General features: G+C 42.7%; 2 protein-coding genes across 3 annotated transcripts in view; one reads left to right on the forward strand and one right to left on the reverse strand.

The window, feature by feature from the left end:
- Nucleotides 1–9,961, forward strand: part of LOC117414200 (exostosin-1c-like) — a 101,876-nt gene extending 91,915 nt beyond the window's left edge. For both annotated transcript variants that reach the window (XM_058999340.1, XM_058999341.1), the window contains exons 4-12: nt 807–914; nt 1,230–1,349; nt 4,031–4,163; nt 4,739–4,857; nt 5,290–5,385; nt 5,589–5,675; nt 6,040–6,200; nt 6,810–6,981; nt 8,768–9,961. In XM_058999340.1, coding sequence (XP_058855323.1) covers nt 807–914; nt 1,230–1,349; nt 4,031–4,163; nt 4,739–4,857; nt 5,290–5,385; nt 5,589–5,675; nt 6,040–6,200; nt 6,810–6,981; nt 8,768–8,953 — 1,182 coding nt within the window. In that variant the 3' untranslated portion in view covers nt 8,954–9,961. The remainder of the gene's footprint in view (nt 1–806; nt 915–1,229; nt 1,350–4,030; nt 4,164–4,738; nt 4,858–5,289; nt 5,386–5,588; nt 5,676–6,039; nt 6,201–6,809; nt 6,982–8,767) is intronic.
- A 1,583-nt stretch (nt 9,962–11,544) lies between these two features.
- Nucleotides 11,545–22,046, reverse strand: LOC117413838 (mediator of RNA polymerase II transcription subunit 30-like). The gene is made up of 5 exons (XM_058999342.1): nt 21,826–22,046; nt 18,984–19,202; nt 17,993–18,151; nt 16,555–16,644; nt 11,545–15,316 (listed from the first exon to the last, which is right to left on the reverse strand). The coding sequence occupies exons 2-5, from the start codon at nt 19,197–19,199 to the stop codon at nt 15,221–15,223; spliced, it is 561 nt and encodes a 186-aa protein (XP_058855325.1). The 5' UTR covers nt 19,200–19,202; nt 21,826–22,046; the 3' UTR covers nt 11,545–15,220.
- Between the last annotated feature and the right edge of the window lie 351 nt (nt 22,047–22,397).

A 22,397-nucleotide genomic window follows, 5' to 3' on the forward strand; every position in this document is an offset into this window, starting at 1 on the left:
AGTCGCTTCATGTTACTTTTTCTAAGATGATTTGTACTGTCCTCTTATCTTTTTTTTATTAAAAATACATATAGTGGTATTTGCACCTGGGCATTGTAAATAGCTTCCCGGTTTTTAAAATTCTATTATTTCTACAGTCATTCTGAGTTACTCTTATTAAAATGACTCCTCTGTTTTATATACAGTATATTTCCGATGTCTTCAGGAGCTGCTCTTCTGTTGTAGTTGACTGGTATCGACATATGTAACCTGGGCGAGAGCAGTCAAATCACCTTCGGCTAGATCTGCCGTCTCGTGAACACGCATTGTCCCATACGGGTTCGCACACCAGCACAAGTGTGTGCTACGTATTGTAGGTGGCTGTGTTTTTCTGAAGAGACCTGGAAGGGAACCTGCTCCAGATGGGCTGAGTCACAGAGGCAGTCGAGCAGAAACACTGAATGTATGCAAGATGTTCACTGTCACCCAGCCTTGTAAACTAACACTGAAACAAACTGAGACATTAATCAACAGCACATGAACATCAAAGACGACTCGATAGCAATCAGCAGTGGCTAATGGGACTGAATGGCAAGGCAACATGCTGGGAGTAAGTGATCACTACCGGAGACTGGGCACAGAAATCTACGTGTGATCAGTGACACACTTTGGGGCATCTCCAGTGGTTAATTAACTCCTGTTTTTTAAGGTTTACGGATCACTTATATAATTTGGTAATGCCTTATTAGTGTCTCTTAGTTCAGTATGAAGATATGCACTACTGAGACAAGGCTAACCTCTCTGTCTGTCTGTCTGTGTGTCCCCAGGCTGCCTGTATCCCTGTTCTCCTGAGTAACGGCTGGGAGCTGCCCTTCTCTGATGTGATTGACTGGAAGCAGGCTGTGATTGAGGGAGACGAGAGACTGCTGCTGCAGGTGACCATCCTCAGCCAGGCCAGTCCCATCAGAGGGGGCTCTAACCAACATAGCATAGTCCCAGTGATCATACCGACCCATTCGCTGTGTCGGTATCGCCAGTGTGGTTTTGAAAGAAAACATGTGTTTTCATTTTTATAACATGATAACTTGGACTACAAGAATGTTCTCTGTTTGATTGACTTGTTTTCAGGAAGTCTGGTACTGCTTCACTTCCTAGGCTATTTCACCTATTTCAAGTTGTATTATTCACTGTGGCCAGGCTCCCTCCCCTCGACCCGCAGTTACTTTGCAGTGCTGTTGTCTCTCCTGCAGATCCCTTCAACGGTGCGTTCCATTAACAGCGACAAGATCCTGGCATTCCGGCAGCGCACACAGATGCTGTGGGAGGCGTACTTCTCCTCCGTCGACAAGATAGTCCTGACCACGCTGGAGGTGGGTGTGTAGGGCACTGACTGCTGCACCGAGCCCATTCCCAGTACAAGAACCGTTATGGTAGCTGTATTGATCTAAAGATGAAACAGTTTATCACAGAACATCGAAGTTAAAGCTGAAGGAACACAAAGCTACTAAACAAAGTGTTTTTCTTTTCTATGTGAGCTGCTGTAACTAGTTCCATTCACACTTCTGCAAGGTTCATGTCTAATACAAAACCAGCACACACACATGCCTCCTATAGGGACCATTCAGAGATCCTTCATACAACTGGGTTCGAATCTTGCCGTGATATACGTAAGTGAATCAAAACTCCTTTCATTGAAGACATATGCTAGTCGAAAACATTAATCCTCAGATTTATTAATAGTTATGGACGGCATTACGTACTTAAGACGTCTTCATTCTTGGCCAATAAAATCTCTAAATCCCGGTTGAGCATGTGTGGGATGTACTTGAGTGTTACATTTGTGCCCGTAATCCTCTGCCTACCTCATTGACCCTTGTGGAGGCTTTGCCAAGCCACCTGGCCACCATTGCACCAAAGAACGGGCTACTAGACTCTAAATGTACATTTTATAGATAAACATTTAAACCTTCTGTGTGTTTTCAGTAAAAAAGTAGACTTCTTTCATAGTCGTCTTTTTATTTGACTTTTATTTTATAACTCATTTCCATTGATTTCCACGCACACAGTGTTCACTTCCAGTGGTTTTTATAAATGATCAGACTTACAAATATGAACACCAATACAAGGCTCTCATAAAACAGGACGGTTTCGCGTCAACGTTTTGTACCTGTGCTCTTTAAATGCTTCAACCTCTACAGCCTTAATGAATACGTAAATAAAACCGACAGCATGTTGTGCATTGCAGCCATTGTATTTCATTTATAAGGTTGGTGTCTTCTTGATTTTTAATCTCAAGTGGCTTCTTGGTAAAATAAAATAAATAAATAAGAAAGAAACCAGCTCTCTACAGTCATTATCAGTCACTGAGAACCAGCTGAAGGTGGGCTTACAGTCTCAGCGACACAGATGGTGTGTTTTACACCCCGACCGAGTAATTAACCATGCAAATGTACTTACACGTGGCCCTGAATGCTGTACTGTTTCCCCCTTCCAAGTCATTCAAAGGAGGCTGCAGTGTTGATGTCATACATCATGGGAAGGCTCTGAGTTTCCTGGACAGTAGATTAATCTACAATAAGAGTGGACCTCTATAAATCAGATAGCGAGCTACCAGCTGTGAAGAACCTGGGCTAAAAGCCTCATCTGTCAGCCTGTCATCACCTATAATAGATACAGGACTTTCTCCAACACTGTATCCACATCCATACCGGAATGGGACAAGCTAAGCACCACAGCGCTCTCTGCTGGTTTTGGGATAACATCACAATAGTATTGCTCTGATCAGCTAATCCTGTGCTTCTTGAACCCTCTCTTGTTGAGACCCCTTTTAAATGTATTAATTAAGAATAAATCAATTCAAAGTAAAGTGAGATACATAGTACCATTATGTAGCTATGCACTCAATCATTTTAATATACATAAATATAGTCACACTATATAGCCTAAATTACATGAATAGATTCTATTATATATAAGTGTTTACAATCGATTACGTAGAGTCATTAACTGGTTTCCCTAGTTCATTCAGATGGACATGATTGTGTCTTAAATATCAATACTGATTCAAACCCACACGCGAAAATGTGTGAATGGTTTCCCTCTAATGTGTTTATCCTCAGTGCTTTATGTCTGTCTGTTAGTTTGGTCACTTTTTAAGGCAGTAAAGTCAGTTTTTTCTGATAATAATCATATAATACAGTGTTATGTGCATTAGAGAGTAATACAGGTTATTACACAATCTTACATGGCTGTAAGTTGTGCATATTACATCTTACGCAAGTCATCCGTTTAAGAGTCTGTCTGTCATCGCTAAAATGAACGCATCAGATTGTGATTTTCCTTGAAAAGGCCAGTGGAAAGGCAGGGAGTCCCTATCTGAGGCTCTACACTGTAGTAATTCAAATGGACTGAATCCCAGGTCTCCTGGCTAGGCTCCTGCCATTACAGTGAGCTTGTGATGGGAACACATGCACAAGAGCGCTGCTATAGAGTTCATGTTTAAACTGTAATATATTTGGTTAAGTCCACTTGTCTCCAGGCATGGGTTTATATAATTTAATGCGTTGCCAATGATTAAAAGATTACAGCAGTAATTTATTTTCTTAGATAAAGTTAAGAAACGTATTCGAATGCAAACATACTTTTATATGGTGCGAAGTTACTGAACTGAAACAAAACAGGAATTCAAATCTTCCCACTTTTTATTAATAAACACAATCATGATCCTTGATGTGCTTTGCATGATTTCAGTTGTTAGTTCAACTTGTTATAACCAAAATTGGGACCTCTTTTTTTTGGCTCAGATTTCCTGATGCGTTTAATACTTTGGGTTATAAAAATAACTCACACAAACCTTCTAATAATGTTCTTGTATATGAACAGGCTATCCCTTATACATGATTACCATGATCATTTTGCATGTTCACCCGGGTGTGCTGTGCAGTGGATTTTAACCCAATGTTTCTGGATTCTCTCAGATCATAAAGGACCGTGTGTTCACCCGGGTGTGCTGTGCAGTGGATTGTAACCCAGAGTTTCTGTATTCTCTCAGATTATAAAGGACCGTGTGTTCGGCCGGGTGTCACGTAATAAACTGATGTGGAACACGCTGCCCGGGGGTCTGTTTGTGCTTCCTGAGTACTCCTCTCACCTGTCAGACTTCCCCTTCTACTACCTGAACCAGGGTAAGAGGCAGGGTCCGTGCACAGAGACACACACCATGGGGTATATTTATCTGTGCAATTTTATACCTGCAGCAGTTAGAACATAGTCAAGGCAAGCCCACATTTCAGGGATTTGAACTTAAAAAGCCCCAATGTGACTTTATCTCACAAGTAGGCTGAAGGTTTTCTTTTTAGATTATATCAAAGAGGAAGTCCCTTTACACATCTGTTTAATTGCTTTAGTTTACATTTCCTTTACTGCTTTGCAGTGTTTGCAATCACGGTGGTTCTGTCTCTCCAATATTGAGTTCTTATCATTTTACTCTAAATCTGCCTGTACTTGCTTTGAGCTTGTCCAGAGAATCCTAAGTGCCAGGACTGAACAGCCTTCCTCTTCCATTCAAATCCTGAGACCCTTCAACTCTGTAAGCCCTCCCTTCTTTCTGACTGTATAAATGTCATTCTAAATTGGGGAGAAAAAAGCTACTTATTCTTTGTTGCTATGTGGTTGTTTAATGAAATTCTGTAAAAAGCGCTGAAGATTGGAGTAAATGCTTTGAGAAACGCGCCCCCTTCACCCCCCTCTCCTCACGCAGGTCTCAGCCCCAGGCAGGAGTTCACAGCTGTCATCCACGCTGTCTCTCCTCTCCTCTCCCAGTCACAGCCCATCATGAAGCTCCTGCAGGTGGTCTCCAAATCAAAGTACTGCTCTCAGGTAGGTGTGTGTCGCCCAGGGAAATCTGCTGTAATGATGGGCTGTCTCCACTAGGGGGACCCTACTGCTACAGCAACACTTCTCAAACTTTTTCTACCTGAGACTCTGACTTGGGTCTGCCACGCCCCCCTAATATATCTGTTTATTAATATATTATCGAATTACACTGATGCCAAAAGTTTAGCATCACCCTATAAAATTAACTCATGTTGCTTCATAAAGTCCAATGAAATCTGCTGAATAATGTTATGTTAACATATTGACTTGCATATCGAAAAATTTAAAAATGTGACATTTCAAAATCTAACATGAAATACTGTACTACTGTTTTGGCTTCTTTAGGTTTGAGCAGGTGTCAGTTACCTCTGTTCGTGCTCTTGTTCCTCTCATTCCCTTGTTGCTCAGGTCTTGTGATTTGACTTCTCGTTTCAGATCATCATTCTGTGGAACAGTGAGAAGCCGGCCCCTCCTCGGAGCAGATGGCCCGAGACCCCCGTCCCTCTGAGCATCGTGGAGGGCAAGAGGAAGGTGAGCAGACTGACACCCCGGGACAGGAGTGAAAGAGCCTCAGCCATAGAGGATACACCACAAACGAGCACTTCACTGTATCATAGATTAGTTGGAATGTTATTTATGCATTTCCAAACCCCTTGTGCAGTGTCTTGTCTAGAAGCTATATTGAGGAGAGGTGAAGTGTCACCCTGTCACCCTCTCGCTTACTCTCATTCCAGATCAGCAGCCGTTTCCTGCCCTACAGCGACATCACGACGGACGCAGTGCTGAGCCTGGACGAAGACACCGTGCTGCTGACCAGCGAGGTGAGACTCTTAATGCTGCTTCCACACTGAGGTGAGACTCTTAATGCTGCTTCCACATTGAGGTGAGGTGAGTTTAAACTTTACTCTTAAAAACATGTTATTTTTGATTATGAAGTCAGAAATGTATTATTTTAGAGGTTGGGGACAACAGAACGTTGTCAAAGGATCATGGGATGTCATAATAGAATTGGTTTGCACAAAATCAAGCAGACAGCATTTGAATACGAACACGGCCTGACACACACATATTTATAAATACAAGATGATTTAATAACGTAGCACCCCTAAATTGAGAGTGATGTGTTGGAGCAGAGTTTTGGTGTGTGTTCGAGTGTTAATTGGCCCCACCTCTCCCCTCTTGCAGGTGAACTTTGCGTTTGTGGTGTGGTGCAGTTTCCCTGACCGGATCGTGGGGTACCCGCCACGCAGCCACTTCTGGGACAACAGCAAGCAGATGTGGGGTTACACCTCCAAATGGACCAACGAGTTCTCCATGATACTGACCGGGGCAGCCTTTTACCACAGGTATGGAGACCAAGAAACACACTGACACAAGTTAGTCTGTTGGAAAATACAGACCACCCAAGTGACCCACGACAGTCATTGTACAATCCGTAGGAGAGACAGGTACAACATTATATAAAAGAATACAGAATCACCTATCAAACATGTAAAAAAAAGTAAATCAACGAATAGTTCAACACTGTTTTACATAACATGAGAGTCCTACACTTTGAAGTTTTAGAAGAAATACAATTAGGTAATGCAGAAGAATAGAGGAAACAAAATCGATACGTAGACCTAATACCATGATGTCTGAAGGATTAAATAGAAAGAAATAGTAGATCATACATTGTTAACTATGTAGTAAATGACATCACAAACACATTAATAGATGTAGAATAGAAATAAGTGAGTGTAGTTACCATGGCATGAAAAGTCTGTAAGTACCTCCACTGTCTGTTTTCAAACACACTTTCCCTAGACAAAGGTATTTTAGAAGCTTGGAAGTTGGCTCTTTTGAGCAGATAGATAAATACAGTATATATATATATATATGTAGATGCTGTATCTGTCTGTCTACCTCTCTCTATCTGTATCCAGATGCATACCCTGACTCTCCTCCTCTCTCAGGTACTATCACCACCTCTTCTCTCACTACCTCCCCACCGCACTGCGGAGCCTCGTTGACCAGACAGGAAACTGCGATGACATCCTGTTCAACTTCCTTGTGTCAGCCGTCACCCAGCTGCCCCCCATCAAAGTGATACAGAGGAAGCAGTACAAAGAGGTGCTGTCCACACAGGTAACCCTTCCCGAGGCTTCAGAGCCTGGGCCGGGCTCTCTAATCCAGCTGGGGGGCCGGATTATTAGGCCTGGTCTAAAATTGTTATTTCACTGGTGGTCTAAAAATAGGTATTTCAAGATAATATTTATTAGAGCAGAATCAAATTGTTTTATCATTTTCTCTAGAATTACTACACAGCAGTGTAATTATTATACAACAGTGTATCTCAATATTTAAAAACAGTAAATGCTAAATTGTAAATAGTTTTTTTATGTCCACATTTTAAAGACATTCTACTTTCACTAGCAATGAATTGTCAGACAAAATAAAAACATGTAAAAATAACAACAGTGAAATATCCCCTTATTGTACTGGACAGAGCGATCTTTACCAGAAATATTTCCGATCTTCGATGCAGCTGGTGTCTTTTTCGTTGAAGACATTTTAAAGAAATCATGCAGCTCTATGCTGTTTTTATTTTTAGGTGATAAAAAATATGTATATTTACACTGTTCTTTCAGAAATGGGTATTTTCACAGGGAGCTACATATTGCACGGCAATGGGTGCATTTCACAGAAATCATGAAATCGGTGATAACCGTGAAAAAAGGTATTATATTTACCCTCTAATCACTGATATGTGACCCGTCACATTAAAATAGTACCGGATGCAATTATTCTTTTTGAAATGGCTGATTATCTGTTAAAAAGATACCTCTTTATTGAAGTTCTCTTTAACTTCCTGTGGCAATGTGCCCCGCCCCTGTGTGCATTTCTGTATTGTGTGGTGTGTTAATGTTGGTGTATAGAGATGGCTGCACGGGATATAAATGGCTGTGTGCAGCACGAGTTATTTAAGAATTGTATTTAGGCACGAGGATGGCACATCACTTCACGTGCATTTAAAGTATTAATATGTGAGCACGAGGTTGCACATAATTAATTCACGTGCTGGGATTCAAGTGAATAATTAATTGGTAATTGAATCCCGGCACAACAGTATATATAGATGCACGTTTTACTCACTCGGGGTTGTGTGTTCGGTGAGTGGAGAACGGGTGTGGAGAAGGAGGTAAAATAAACGATAACAAAAAGATATCAATTGCTATTGCATGCTGGTAGGACCAGCACGATTCTTGTTTATTTAAACTCACCGTGTTTGTTTGTGTGTCTGTCCGTGCACCGTTTGTTAAGTGTTAGTCTGTTTGGTTTATCAGTTTTATTTGGCCTCAAGTGCCGTGTCCTGTCTTCTGTTGGTTTAAACCTTTTATTTATAATAAACCGCGCAACAGCGCTTTCATCATTTCACCTCATCTGTCCTGTCTCTCTGTATTCATTTCCTGGTTCTGACATCACCACTCAGCCAGCCGTGTGACACTTCCTCATTCTGGTAATGCCATCTCCATGGCAACCAGTAGCATCCTTTTAATTTGACCTCTCGCTATCTTTTTCTAGTTTTTTTTTTTTTTCCTGCAGCTTTATTTAAGCAATACTTAATCATGCCTCAATTGAACTGGTATCATCACAACACTCTGTTGATACAATCCCATTAACTGTCCAGTCTGTGTACTTGGTGGATCATATAAAAGAATAACTGACAGAATTGGATTGTTTTAGCATTCAGAACTACTGGTAAAGATTGCAAATACGATAAAACGGTAAGGCAAAGTAATAAAGAAAGCCTTTGAAGCAGGACTTTAGTGCAGGGCTACTAGCATACGTGTGCCAAGAGTGGTAAACGAAAGCGAGGGACCAGTTTAGCGGCTGCCCCTAACAATTGTCTCCCTCTGTGTTTGTTTCCCAGGGGATGAAGAGCTTGCACTGGGTGAACCCCGATCACTTCTCCCAGCGGCAGGACTGTATGAACGTCTTCGCCCACTGGTTTGGCTACATGCCGCTGGTGCACTCCCAGCTCCGGCTGGACCCCGTGCTCTTCAAGGACCAGGTCTCCATCCTGCGCAAGAAATACAAAGACCTGGAGCGGCCCTGAGGCGGGAGGGGAGACAACGCAACCTCCAGCACAGAGGAGCACTGCTGCAGGACCCCCTTGAGGGGCTCAGGGCCTGGGGGGCTTGGGATGGAGGAGGGAGGGTAGGGACTAGAGACAGTTAGGATCGCGTCTGGCTCCCCTCCTTACCTCCATCCCTCCCTCCCTAGAGAGTAGTAACTGGATCTGCGTAGGGAAGGGACCCATATTTCCAGATTTCTCCTTTGTCTTACAAGAAGAAAGTCTCATCCCAAACTAGTACTAGTCGGCTGCGTGGTATTTCAATGGCGTCCCGCTGCAGATTGGAAAAGGTTTCACAGCGCAGACGTTTGATTGACGTTAGTTGGATAAACGGCAGAAAACCGTGACATCACCCCTCTTGCATAGTGCGTTCCTCATTAATAAATGAAAAAAACGTGAGCATCAAATATAGACAGTGGGAACGACAGATAGCCCCCATATACACCCAGATTACTTAGTAACATCCCTAGAGAATATCCTTAGCAAGTTTCATCATAACTGGGCAAGCATTTCTCTAGATACATGTAACTCATACACAGTATATCTGACGGTTGAACATGCCTACAGACATGCTCCAGATACTGATGATTATTATACATTGTAAAGCTGCTGCTGAAGAAAAGCCTAGGCTAGTTTTATATTCAAACATGGAACATGTGACAGCTATTTGAAACCATTTTGTGACCATTACAAGAACACAAGCATGAACACTACACTGTATCAAGGTTTGTACTGCCTGGTTCCAGACCAGTGTAGGTGTGTGTGGTTTATATTGCTGATGGTGCCTGTTCAGCAAGGATGGGGGAAGACTGTGTGGTTCTCTTTATTTAAGAATATATCTTATATACTGTATACGTCAGGGCCTAAATGGGGTAGATGATGATCTATGTTTAGTGAACAAGAGGGTCTGAATGAGGTTAATTGAATACTTTTTTGAGTGACTGTATATTCTAAGTATATCTGATAAAATAATAAAATATATTTGCGGTAGATTTTGTATGTCTGTTTCTGTTTTAATATTGTAATAAGGCAGCTCTAATTAAGAAGCTGACAGATGCAGTGTTTCCGGGGGGGGGGGGGGGGGCAGCGTGGGTGGCCTATATAGAAGCACACGCTCCTCACTCACATTGTCATGCTGTATTTGAAGAGAGTTTTTTTCTAAAGTAAATCGATTGGGATCAGCAGAACCCTTCCTGAATTTCAATCCTCATGCCTGCCCCTGGAGAACACTGTGCTGTCAGATGATGGCAATGGTAGGATGTGTGTGGCTGCGACAGAATTGGTTTCGCAATCTATTCACACTGCTGGTAATCCATTTCAGTACCATATCAGTGCTAGACAAACAGCGTGCTTATGTAGGGGTTCCCAAACTGGGGGCCGCGGCACAGACAACATATTTCTTTCCCAAACGGCCTTGACCAAACGATGTTCCCCAGGAAGGGAAATCAATGAATTTACACAAAGCAGAAATGACTCTGAACATCATGAAAGCAGCAGAACTTCTACCTCTGCAAAGAATGATTGCCTGAAGTGCACGGTCTGCTTGGAATACTCAATTTCTGTGGATATATGGGGGGGGGTGGGGCCTCGAGCCAAGAAAGTTTGGGAACCCGTGCTAACGCATCAGAACCACGGCTGTGCATTATTTGTTTCAAATCCATTGTGAAGGTACGATTGCTGGCAATGCTGTGGTCTGCTAGGGTTTCTTCAGTGTAAAAGAACATTTTTCAAACCTCTGGAAGTGTATATAAAGATGTTGGAGACACAACTTATTTATTGACGGTGTCCGTTTCTAATATCATTAGGTAGGTAAGGAAAGGAATTCACTCTTATCAAGATCCAAGTGGTACTGACCTGTATCAGGATTGTGTGCAGACCACCTGGACCCTACTTTCTAATGTCCTTGGAAGCACATTGAAAAGCAACCATTCCTGTGGCACGTTCGATGGAGGGGTGAAGATGCAGGCGTTTGCTTTTTCTTTTAACTAGGAGAATAAAAATGTATCCTCAGAGACAACTTTTAAAAATGACAGTAAGAGTAAATAACTTAAGACCAATAAAATGTTTTATAAAGGCAATGCTGTGTTGCTTTTGTATGTCCTGTTAGTAGTTGTGCTTTCCATTGTGACGCAGCTGTGTGCTGTAATCGTATGCAATGGGGTTCTCCATTGCACACGATTACATGTTTGTTTATATCCCCCAAGTATAAGCTGCAGACAAGTCTCTTCCACAGGCCTGCTGCTGTTAAGGATTCAGGGGCTCGATGCTGCCTCTACTGGGCCAAGTGTGGTACTGCAGCCTTGTTCCTTAGGATAGGTCGCCATCTGGTGGCATAAGCTTGCACTTAAAACACCAACATGTAAAATGATCCTGGACTTATTTATTCAAGTCAATTAGGTACAGTGTTACTAGCAGTAGCAGAACCCCAATATCTTAATTAAATACAATCCAAATACAGTAGACTGATCTAACAGGTTCACCAGTGTAAGGGTGGCAGTACAGGTTTAGATAATTATACATCAGTGTGGATTTAGCAGCATGCAATTAAGTAAAAAAGAAATTCTGCAAGAACATATTACAAGATTTGTTTTTAATTAGCCACATGCAGCGGCAAACAAAAGTTAGAAAAATACATCAATGAAAACAGTTCTAGGCAGTACAGTAAAGCTAGCCGTGGTTTTGTTTTAAGCAGTGCCTGCGTGGGGCACACAGAGAATACAATAACGATCCAAAGAGATCTGAGGTTCATTTGCATTTCAGTAAAAAAAGAATATAACCGTAAACACACACAGTCCCCTTTTCCACGTTTTCCTGAAAATAACAAACAAGGCAAGGAGAATGCAATACAAACCTCGAGTCACTTTACAAATAGCATCACTCCTCATCACCCATCACTTCAAACATAATGTCCGAGTAGAAGCTTTAGCCTGGCACTAATTTGCCGTCTGTCAGCATGTGAAAACAGTGTATTGTGATTGATCTCCACTACGCTGCATGAGCCATGGATTGAAGTCCAATATACAGACCGTGGGCAGTGTTGTGGCTGTCTGTAGAGTATACATCACTAGTGGGCTTAATAAAATAACTTTAGACAGCTTTAGAACATTAGAAAGTGGATCACTATAACCTACTTTACACCCACCATATGCACACATAGAAGTTTAATTTAAACCCCTCCATAGACCCCCGGATTATGATACTACTTATAATTTGTCATCCGTAACTATAACCGTGCTGAATTTAGAAATAATAAAAGAAACCTAATACATTCATTAACAGACATGCCAACTGTAAGTCTTTCAAGACACTGAGAAATATTTATAGTCGGAACGTTTGTTATTGAATTGAAGCTTCTTTTAACCCCTTCAGGGACACAAGGAATTGATTGGCTGTTCAAACGGTTTCTTCTTAAAACACATTTGAGAGCGACTGAAGCATCACGAGGAGGAAACTGACCATTTGGATGACCAGATCCAACCTGCCAGTGAATTAAAACCTGTTTCATTGCAAAAATAAGAACGTCAGCATATTATGCTTATATTACCAGCGCTTTGGTGAATTCTTAGTACTGAGACATGAAGTCACCAGTTCCTTGCAGTGGAAAGGAGGCTGATAAATACAGTTATTCAAAAGAATGTTTTCATTTGCTGCACGTTGGTAAAACAAAAAACAGATGACAGTATACTGGAATATGTGTAACAAAATGTATCTATGTAAGAATCTTTGACACAGCACCCTGAGAATACAGATCAATCATCAGAACAGAATGCAATAAAGAAAATGTTTCTTCCAGATTTACATTCAAGACACTCCTAAAGGACTAGCCGGTATTCATGGAGATGCTATCTGTTCATATTCCCCTTATTCACAGAGGGGCGTTTACAGGAACAGACTTTCCCTAAAGCTTTGAGAGTGGCCCCAGAGTACACTACCAACCAAATCCAAACTTCAAACGTTACACCACCTCTCTTATCCAGACAACCCCTGGTAACCTGCCCTGTTATCACAGAAAGTGTGCAAAACGGCCTTCCATCTCTGGGATGCACGACACTGTGGAGCACTCCGCATCCTATATGTAAATGTAAGGAGGTCCTTTTGTAATTGCGTCTGGAGGTTTTGCAGTAATAATTAAGAGAACAAATAGATAGATCCCCTGTGGGTCCCAACTAGTTCAGACAAGAGGCTCTGATGCATTTCCTAGTGGACAAATACACAATGCTAGCTTACCATATTACCAGAAATATGCAGCAAAAAACTTTAATGTTTACAATATTGCTTATTTTCACAGACATGCGAATGTGCTTGTATTTGGGAAACTATTATTGCAGTATAAATACCAAAACAGATACGTTTCTTACACGTGTATTCTTACGTCTGAGGACAACAGAATTGCAGCTATATTGATGCATAAACACACCCCGGTTATAGGCAGTGTGTACTCTCAATAGCACAGTACAATGGCTTCGTTTTGGCCAACAGGTTTTTACTGTTGGCCAAAACGATGGGCCCTCATATACTGAACTATGGGTGATGAGGTCCTGTGACTTGGAGTGCATGGCTTTCTCTATGGGCCCTCAACAACCACAACTACCCATGGAGAGAAATTGCCAGCTGGCAAGACGGTTTTATAGGGAACGCTCCGATCCCCTTTCATCTACAAAACCTGTCATGCAAACACGCACTGTCAGTTGTCATTATTAAATGTATTCATTGAATTCAGTGCAAGTTTTGAATTCAGCATCTCAAACCGCTTGGCACAGATATCTACAAATCTCCTGCACATTTTCACTGACTCCCCTTATCCTTCGCAAAAAAGAAAAAATATATAGTGGAACAAACACTGCCCGTAACGTATTCTGTAACAAAAACGACCATCTTCAATTCAAATCATTTCTAAATGCCAACCATACAGACATCATGCAAAGGAATCCAATGTGTAAATGACTTCTGAAATAAATCCCACCCATTCTATTGTACACAGGAGTGTTTCTCTACTTTGTTTGAAAGGTCATTTGTTGGAATATCAGGTTTTACTCAAAAGGAAAGACTTTCAATTTAATTTCAGTATGTAAGGATGTTCCATATAAAAACCTTATTAATGATTTCTGTTTAATGTGACCTACGTTTAAATTTAAAAAAAAGCAAAAGGAGGACAAGTGACCATGCTGATAAGGCTAATCCTACAGCAGGTTCTAAAATTGAGACCTTGGTTAGCACTCTGGTAAATGGTAGTGCAGTACTGGAAGCAGACAATGCATGGAGACGCACTGCGGGTCTCTGAAAGAGATGATTCCTGAGATTAAAGGGATTTTAAAGTAGATCAGGGGATTTCCTGGTCCCTGATGGGCAGAACAAATCCAAGTCTTTTCAGACAGGGGGAGGGAGGGGTCACTTCCTCAGGGTCAGCATGGCGTTCACAGGGAGGGAGGGGTCACTTCCTCAGGGTCAGCATGGCGTTCACAGGGATGGGGAGGGAGGGGTCACTTCCTCAGGGTCAGCATGGCGTTCACAGGGAGGGAGGGGTCACTTCCTCAGGGTCAGCATGGCGTTCACAGGGATGGGGAGGGAGGGGTCACTTCCTCAGGGTCACCATGGCGTTCTCAGGGACAGGGAGCGGTCACTTCCTCAGGGTCAGCATGGCGTTCACAGGGAGGGAGGGGTCACTTCCTCAGGGTCAGCATGGCGTTCACAGGGACAGGGAGGGGTCACTTCCTCAGGGTCAGCATGGCGTTCACAGGGACAGGGAGGGGTCACTTCCTCAGGGTCAGCATGGCGTTCACAGGGATGGGGAGGGAGGGGTCACTTCCTCAGGGTCAGCATGGCGTTCACAGGGACAGGGAGGGGTCACTTCCTCAGGGTCACCATGGCGTTCTCAGGGACAGGGAGCGGTCACTTCCTCAGGGTCAGCATGGCATTCTCAGGGACAGGGAGGGGTCACTTCCTCAGGGTCAGCATGGCGTTCACAGGGACAGGGAGGGGTCACTTCCTCAGGGTCAGCATGGCGTTCACAGGGACAGGGAGGGGTCACTTCCTCAGGGTCAGCATGGCGTTCACAGGGACAGGGAGGGGTCACTTCCTCAGGATCAGCATGGCGTTCTCAGGGACAGGGAGGGGTCACTTCCTCAGGGTCAGCATGGCGTTCACAGGGACAGGGAGGGGTCACTTCCTCAGGGTCAGCATGGCGTTCACAGGGACAGGGAGGGGTCACTTCCTCAGGGTCAGCATGGCGTTCACAGGGACAGGGAGGGGTCACTTCCTCAGGGTCAGCATGGCGTTCACGTCCCACAGCAGGTTGCGCATTTGGTCCATCAGCAGCTTCATCTCCTGGTTCTTCTGCTTCACTTTCTGGAAGATAGTGTTACGAGATAAGCAGCCATTCAGCCTCTCTAGTCAGCCTTATAGACCTGTGGTGTGGTGAGCATTCGTGCTTCGGGATCTTACCCACAGGTCTTATACTGGAAAAAGCACTGCAGAGTTAGTTATTAGTATAATTATAATAAACTGTACAGTAGACTCTCGCTAATCCAAACCCTGCTCGTCTGAACTGCCAATAATCCCAACCATGCTGTCATAATGAAATGTAGGCTGATAGTGGCTACAGAAACAAAACTAACATCATATTTCTATGACATTTTTAAGTGTGCGAGTGTCTTTACACTGAACAGCTAGTTTCAAAGCCCAACAGAATTTTTTTTCCACCTAACTGATAATAAGGGCAAGTGCTACTCCCTGTTCTTGTGGATCAGTTCGAGGCACAGCACTGATAGAAGTAGTATAAGACATCGGTCAGAGGTCCACCAAGGCTGGGTGATGGATGACCACTGACCCCCAGCAGGGAGACACAGCTGCAGAGGAGGACTCTCAGAACATTAGTGCAAAATGGGCTTGGTCTATAAGGTTTTGTTAGTCAATAAGGCTAGCGTAGTGAACCATGCCCCTAGAATTACATCTGGCCTCCAAATTAAACAAGCCTGCAATTGTTTGAAACTTTGTACTTCAGCTGGTGATGCAAGTCATTTTAGCATATGTTTATATTATGAACACAATAATAAAATGTAGTCTGTAGTCTGTAGTCCTTTTGGGATAACCTTGAAAATGAAATGCCCGGTCTCAACGGGGTGAAAAATGTAAATAAAAAAATATTCATATTGTTGCTAAAACTATTTGTAATGGGAAATAACAGCAAGTGGTTACATTTGAACAGTGTTCAGATTAATTATATCAGGAGTAATATTTCAGACTCCTGGGGCCGGTTTTTCTGGATAAAAGTGATCTGGATTTTGAATCCTGTATTTTGTGATCAAGATTACTTTTATCTGGATCGTTTTGATCCAGTTTTTCAGAAAATATCACTGCTGGAAGACATGTATCCAGATTACAAATAATTACGATTACGAAATCCTTTTTTTTTTTTTTTAAGATTTCCATTACAAAAAAAAAAAAAAAAAAAAAATGGAAATGGGGCACTGGAGAAACTGCCTTCATCCGAGTCAGAAAAACATGAAAGAAAAGCATGGAAATGAAAGGAAAGTGCGTCAAACGAATCTGTGAAAAACAGAGAGTCGATACGGCAGCTAATTTACCTTGAATACCTCCTGGCGCTCCCACTGTGCCGTCAATCCACAGGGATCCACCTGAAATCCAGGAGCCTCCTCTCCTAGATAGGGAATCAGCTGGGAAAGACAAGCCAGACAAGCCACTGTCAGCAACAGCATGGCACTGCTACACAATGCACACATGACAAGCCACTGTCAACATGACACTGCTACACAATGCACACATGACAAGCCACTGTCAACATGACACTGCTACACAATGCACACATGACAAGCCACTGTCAACATGACACTGCTACACAATGCACACATGACAAGCCACTGTCAGCATGGCACTGCTACACAATGTGTGACAGCTTCATGACAAGCCACTGTCAGCATGGCACTGCTACACAATGTGTGACAGCTTCATGACAAGCCACTGTCAGCATGGCACTGCTACACAATGCACACATGACAAGCCACTGTCAACATGACACTGCTACACAATGCACACATGACAAGCCACTGTCAGCATGGCACTGCTACACAATGCACACATGACAAGCCACTGTCAACATGACACTGCTACACAATGCACACATGACAAGCCACTGTCAACATGACACTGCTACACAATGCACACATGACAAGCCACTGTCAGCATGGCACTGCTACACAATGTGTGACAGCTTCATGACAAGCCACTGTCAGCATGGCACTGCTACACAATGTGTGACAGCTTCATGACAAGCCACTGTCAGCATGGCACTGCTACACAATGCACACATGACAAGCCACTGTCAGCATGGCACTGCTACACAATGCACACATGACAAGCCACTGTCAGCATGGCACTGCTACACAATGCACACATGACAAGCCACTGTCAGCATGGCACTGCTACACAATGCACACATGACAAGCCACTGTCAGCATGGCACTGCTACACAATGCACACATCACAGTTTAGCAATGTAGTCCTCACTACTATCTTCACTTACAACAGTCAATGTTGTCTCTGTGCGAGTGGGATTTTAAACTCACTCCCAAGAACTCATGACAACATTCCCACAATGCGAGGCAAACATTTTAACTGCTTGAACTAAACTTAAAAAAAGGAACAAAATCAAATCCAATGACCAAATTAACAATCAATTGAATGTCATTAAAATCAAACAAGTGTCAATTGGGAAGACATGTTTGAAGTGGCATAAACAACTCAAAGTGTTGAACTGGTAAGAAAATAATCCATGGCACTCGAAACAGTGAATTATTTTTACAGACCCAACACTTATCGTTGTTTATCCCTTACTAAACATACAGGGCTGGTTTCACAGACCCAAACTAGCACTAATCTTGGACTCCCTTACCTAAGGTAACCTTAGGACAGAAAGCTTTACTCATAATGCATGTTTGGCTAGTCCTATGAAACACACAGAGTTTCCAATGCGTGGGGCGCCCCCCCCAGCTGTGAGCTGCGTACCTCGCTGGGCGTCTCGCCGAGCTCCGCGGTGGTCTCGGCACACTTCTCATACAGCAGACGCAGTTTGCGGAAGAGCAGTGCCAGCTGGCGGAGGTGCTCCTGCAGCTTGTGGAAGCGGTCCTGGTACACAGCGTGGCTCTGCGTCACCCCGTTGGGCAGCTGCATCACAAGCAAGCGTGGCATTGCAGCCATCAAGAGAAAAAAAGACTGCTTTGTAAGAAAACCACATTAGGGCATGTGTGTCTCTGTGTGACGCAAGCACGCAACAAGGATTTAAGCAGAATTAATTGATCCCAGTAATTAAAAGTGACAATTTTACAGCTTAATCATTAGACGCAATAGTGAGGCCACTAGTTATTAACAGAAATGAAGCAATGAGATCAGTTACCAATGTATGTACATTCTGTAGTGGAATCAGAATCGGGGGTTATTCAGTAAGCATTGCTTGTGTGTACTGTATGTCACAATTACATTTTACATGCATGTACAAACTAAAGACTTAATGAAAAGATTAGAAGCACAAAACTCTGATTCTGAGTACAGTTGTGCAAATTATGCTATTACCTGGCTGCTATCAGGGAAATAATGTTTTAATGCCTGAAAAAGTGTCACTAAAACTGAGCTCACCTGATCTGGTGCAAGCAGGAGTTGTCTGACACACATAGAAAAGCCAGGAACAAAAATAAAAAATAACTAAACATTGCATACTGCTTTTCAATGTACAAAAACTCAAACTCCCAGAAGCAGCTTGCATGTTTGCAGTGTAGTCCCTTCATGATGGGACAGGCAGCATTGAAAAGAATGCAAACGATGTGCACCATTTTAGTTCACTAACAGGTATACAAAAAAAAAAAATACCATTGAAAATTCAATACACATTTAACATAATATGTGTGTTTCTACTACATAGAGAAACATGAGCTCTGTGAAGTGCTGGCAATACAGATGAGGCGAAGTTCACTGGAGTTGCTTGGCTGGCTCTGTGTTCTACCTGAGTGGCCCGCATGAGGTGGAAGATCTCCATGCTTCGGGAGACGATGTCTTGCACAGTCTCCTGTCCGATCTTGCACAGGATGGCGGGGGGGATCTCACGCAGGACCCCCTGGGGTGGCTGGGAGGAGCCCGGGTTCGACTGGGGGGGCAGGCTAGCCTGAGCCTGGGGGGGCAGTCCCGGCAAGCGGGGTCCCGCCATGGGCAGTGCTGTCATTCCCTGGAGGAACAAAGAGAGGGAGAGCAACGAAATGAGGAGGGAGACAATAGGGATATTCAATAGAAATGGGTAAAACAATGTATGCTATATTCTTAAACATTTATAGATAATATTAGCAACTGCAGGTATTTGTTTAGTTTATTTTGGAATGTTACTAATCAGATTGTGTCAAGGAATTGTTTCAGTCTCATAAATGTGTCAATTGTACTATAGGAGACTGCTATTGGTTCCATAAAAACTCAATATCCCAGAACATAATGTTCAAAGTAAACTGCAATGTTGGGGATTATAGTGTGCTGGACTAGCGCAGTGGTTCTGAGGTCCAGGGGGCTTGCAAAGTTTGCCACAGCTGGTGGTCTGTGAAGGAACTTCTGTCCGATACATCAACGTTCTCCAGGAAGCACTTCTGCCTGTCTAACCCAATGGTCATCTGTCCAGAGAGGGCATTATTTTATGGGAGATGGTGCAGGGCAAAGATGGAAAGAGAGTCTGGGATTCATCGCAGTATTAACTGCCAGTGCTATGTATAATAAGGAGAGCCCCATGCTATATGGATCAAGGGGCCAATGGGAGCTGAAACAATATTATAGGATAATTGAAAGTGTGTGGAGGAACTACAATGAGGAGCATTCGATTATACAGGAAAACTGTACAGTTCAATTGTCATTGTGTGGGATAATCTTAACAACTGTTATTAAATGAAACAGGGCGCAAGCAACACACCACCACCAAATCTTCACAAACTATACTGATGCACAATGAAAACGCAACAGTCTAAGTTTCACATCAATAGCTCATTGGGCACATACATAATGTTATTTACACTTTAAATAGTGAGCAGATAGGTTTGTTGATTGTTTGAATAGTATTGTTCCTTGGGATGACAAAATACTGAGCTCAAGTCATGTGATTTCATAAAAACGCCAGGTGCTCAGTGTTTGGTATTTGAGTTGAGTTAAAATTGCCAAATGAGTTGAGTAAGAATCTGTATAAATAGCCATTCAAAAAGACATGATTTTAATTAACGTAAGATTAACGTAATGAAGATTGCCTGGTTGCTATCGGCATGATTGAAGACGGCCTGTCTGTGAGAGAAGTTGCCTGGAGAATGAGATGTTCTGCTTCAACAATCTGCAGAGTCCAGAGAAACCAGGAAAACGTCTTGAGGCGGACAGGCCCAGGACCATTCTGCTGACTGTTGCGTTGTTCAAGCCAACCCGTGGGGTGGTGGAATCTCCTTTAATACAAGAACACCTTTGGTGCAGATTGAGGGCAACCTTACTGCTCAGCGATGCATTGACGAAGTCCTTGAGGCAACAGTTCCTGCAAGCCAATCCTGAAGTGTCGATTTTCCAGCAGGACAATCCAAGACCACACAGTGCTAGGATTACAATTGCATGACTTCAAGAAAACAATGTCGAGGTCTTGCCGTGGCCAGCTTTTTCTCCTGACCCGAGTCCAACAGAACATCTGTGGTGACCAAAGCGCCAGTGCCATCCACAAGAGACAACCGAGACCAGCCAACCTTCACCAGCTGGCTGCAGCTGCACAGGAAGAGTGGCGGAGCATCCCACAGCAGTCTATCCAGAGGCTGATCGGTTCTATGCGTCGACGCTACCAGGATTGTGTAAATGCTCAGGGAGGTCATACCCGATACTAACTTTGTAATGTTTTCATTTTGACAGTGCATCACGCTTCGTACTGAAAACTTATAATGATTCTTTGATCTGTATTTTTGTTCACATTTTCTGTGATTTTGTTTGATATCTATGTTTAAAATATTTGATTAACTCCAACCTGAGTGTTGCATTTCTTTTGTGCATCAGTATATTTTCTTCTCCCTACTTTATATAAAATATATAAATGGATGGATTCCTATAAAAACTTTTATAAAGAATAAAACAATTCCTGGTTATGCCAGGTGAAGAAATGAAGGCGTCTCTAGTGAGGGAAGACACTTCCACGAGATTCCCCTAACATATTACAATACGAATATAATACAATATAGCCTGTTGGGCAATATATTGATTTGAAGCCATTCATACAACTCAAGAAATGTATGTTAACCTGTTCTTCAGAGATAACTTAACCGAACAGAGGGACCCTGTCTTTTCATGAAAGAAACCTCATACTTGTTCCCTTCTCTGATCTATATGGCTATTTTCTAGAAATTAAAAATCAATAATTCCATGCACCATATTAGAGGGACTACATTTGAAAGAGTAGTGGAAAAATCATCAACAACAAATGAGTGCATTCACCCCACACCCCAGCTCCAGATTTTCACTATAACCGCACTGGTACTGAGCCGAGTGCACGATGTGTACAGTAAACACGTACTGCAGCGTGCTTTAAAAGCAGGGTTCCAAGTGTGTGGTCAACTGCTTTGTGGAGAAATCCACTTTAAACACAATTTGTATACTGACAAAATACGTCCGATGTCCGCTAAAAAAACTTTTACACCTGATAGATAGATAGACAGATAGATAGATAGATAGATAGATAGATAGATAGATAGATAGATAGATAGATAGATTACACTTTTAAATTAGCAAACACGTGCAGGTAATTACGAACTGGCTGAATGTATATCAAAGTAGTTAGCTTAAGATGAAGTGCTTACCTATAAAGACGATGCCGCAGCTCACACCTTCAATCTTTTTAAAGGAAAGTGTTACGAACCGTTTGTATGAGCTAAAAGTGGGGGTGAATATGTGATCCAAGTGTCCTGATTTTTTTTTTTTTTTTCAGATAGGTAGGAAGTGCAGTCTGTTTTTCTTCCCCTCTTTCATTCACATGTGGAACATGACCTCATTTCCCGCACTTGGTTAAATTTACATAAAGGGGCGGAGGAGAAACGGGCACTGCCGCTCCATATCCGTAGTCCAATGTGCATTATAGCAGCCGCCGGTCTTTGCGTTGTTTCAGTCGAGCGCTCTCCCTGTTCCAAAACCTAGTTCTAACTCCAGACATTTTCTCTCATCAGATCAGGGTGTATGTTATCGCCCCTTTCTAAAATAAATGTGTTATTGCTTGAATGTATACGGGGCGGTATACAATTGTAAACGATATAGATCTTGTAGAGTTGTATGTATTATACTTAGTTTGGGAGACCGAGAGTATCATTTACATTTTTAGTTTTACAATAGAAACGCGGCAAGGGAATCCAGGAAATGATGGCATGCATATATAATT

The sequence above is a fragment of the Acipenser ruthenus genome, chromosome 25, assembly GCF_902713425.1.
Source record: "Acipenser ruthenus chromosome 25, fAciRut3.2 maternal haplotype, whole genome shotgun sequence".
Lineage (NCBI taxonomy): Eukaryota > Metazoa > Chordata > Actinopteri > Acipenseriformes > Acipenseridae > Acipenser > Acipenser ruthenus.

Coding starts and splice junctions, on each gene's coding strand:
- LOC117413838 (XM_058999342.1), bottom strand. CDS start 19,199: ATGACAGCACTGCCCATGGCGGGACCCCGCTTGCCGGGACTGCCCCCC. Junction 18,152..18,983: donor ACCTCATGCGGGCCACTCAG/GTAGAACACAGA, acceptor CTTGTGATGCAG/CTGCCCAACGGGGTGACGCA. Junction 16,645..17,992: donor TCGGCGAGACGCCCAGCGAG/GTACGCAGCTCA, acceptor TGTCTTTCCCAG/CTGATTCCCTATCTAGGAGA.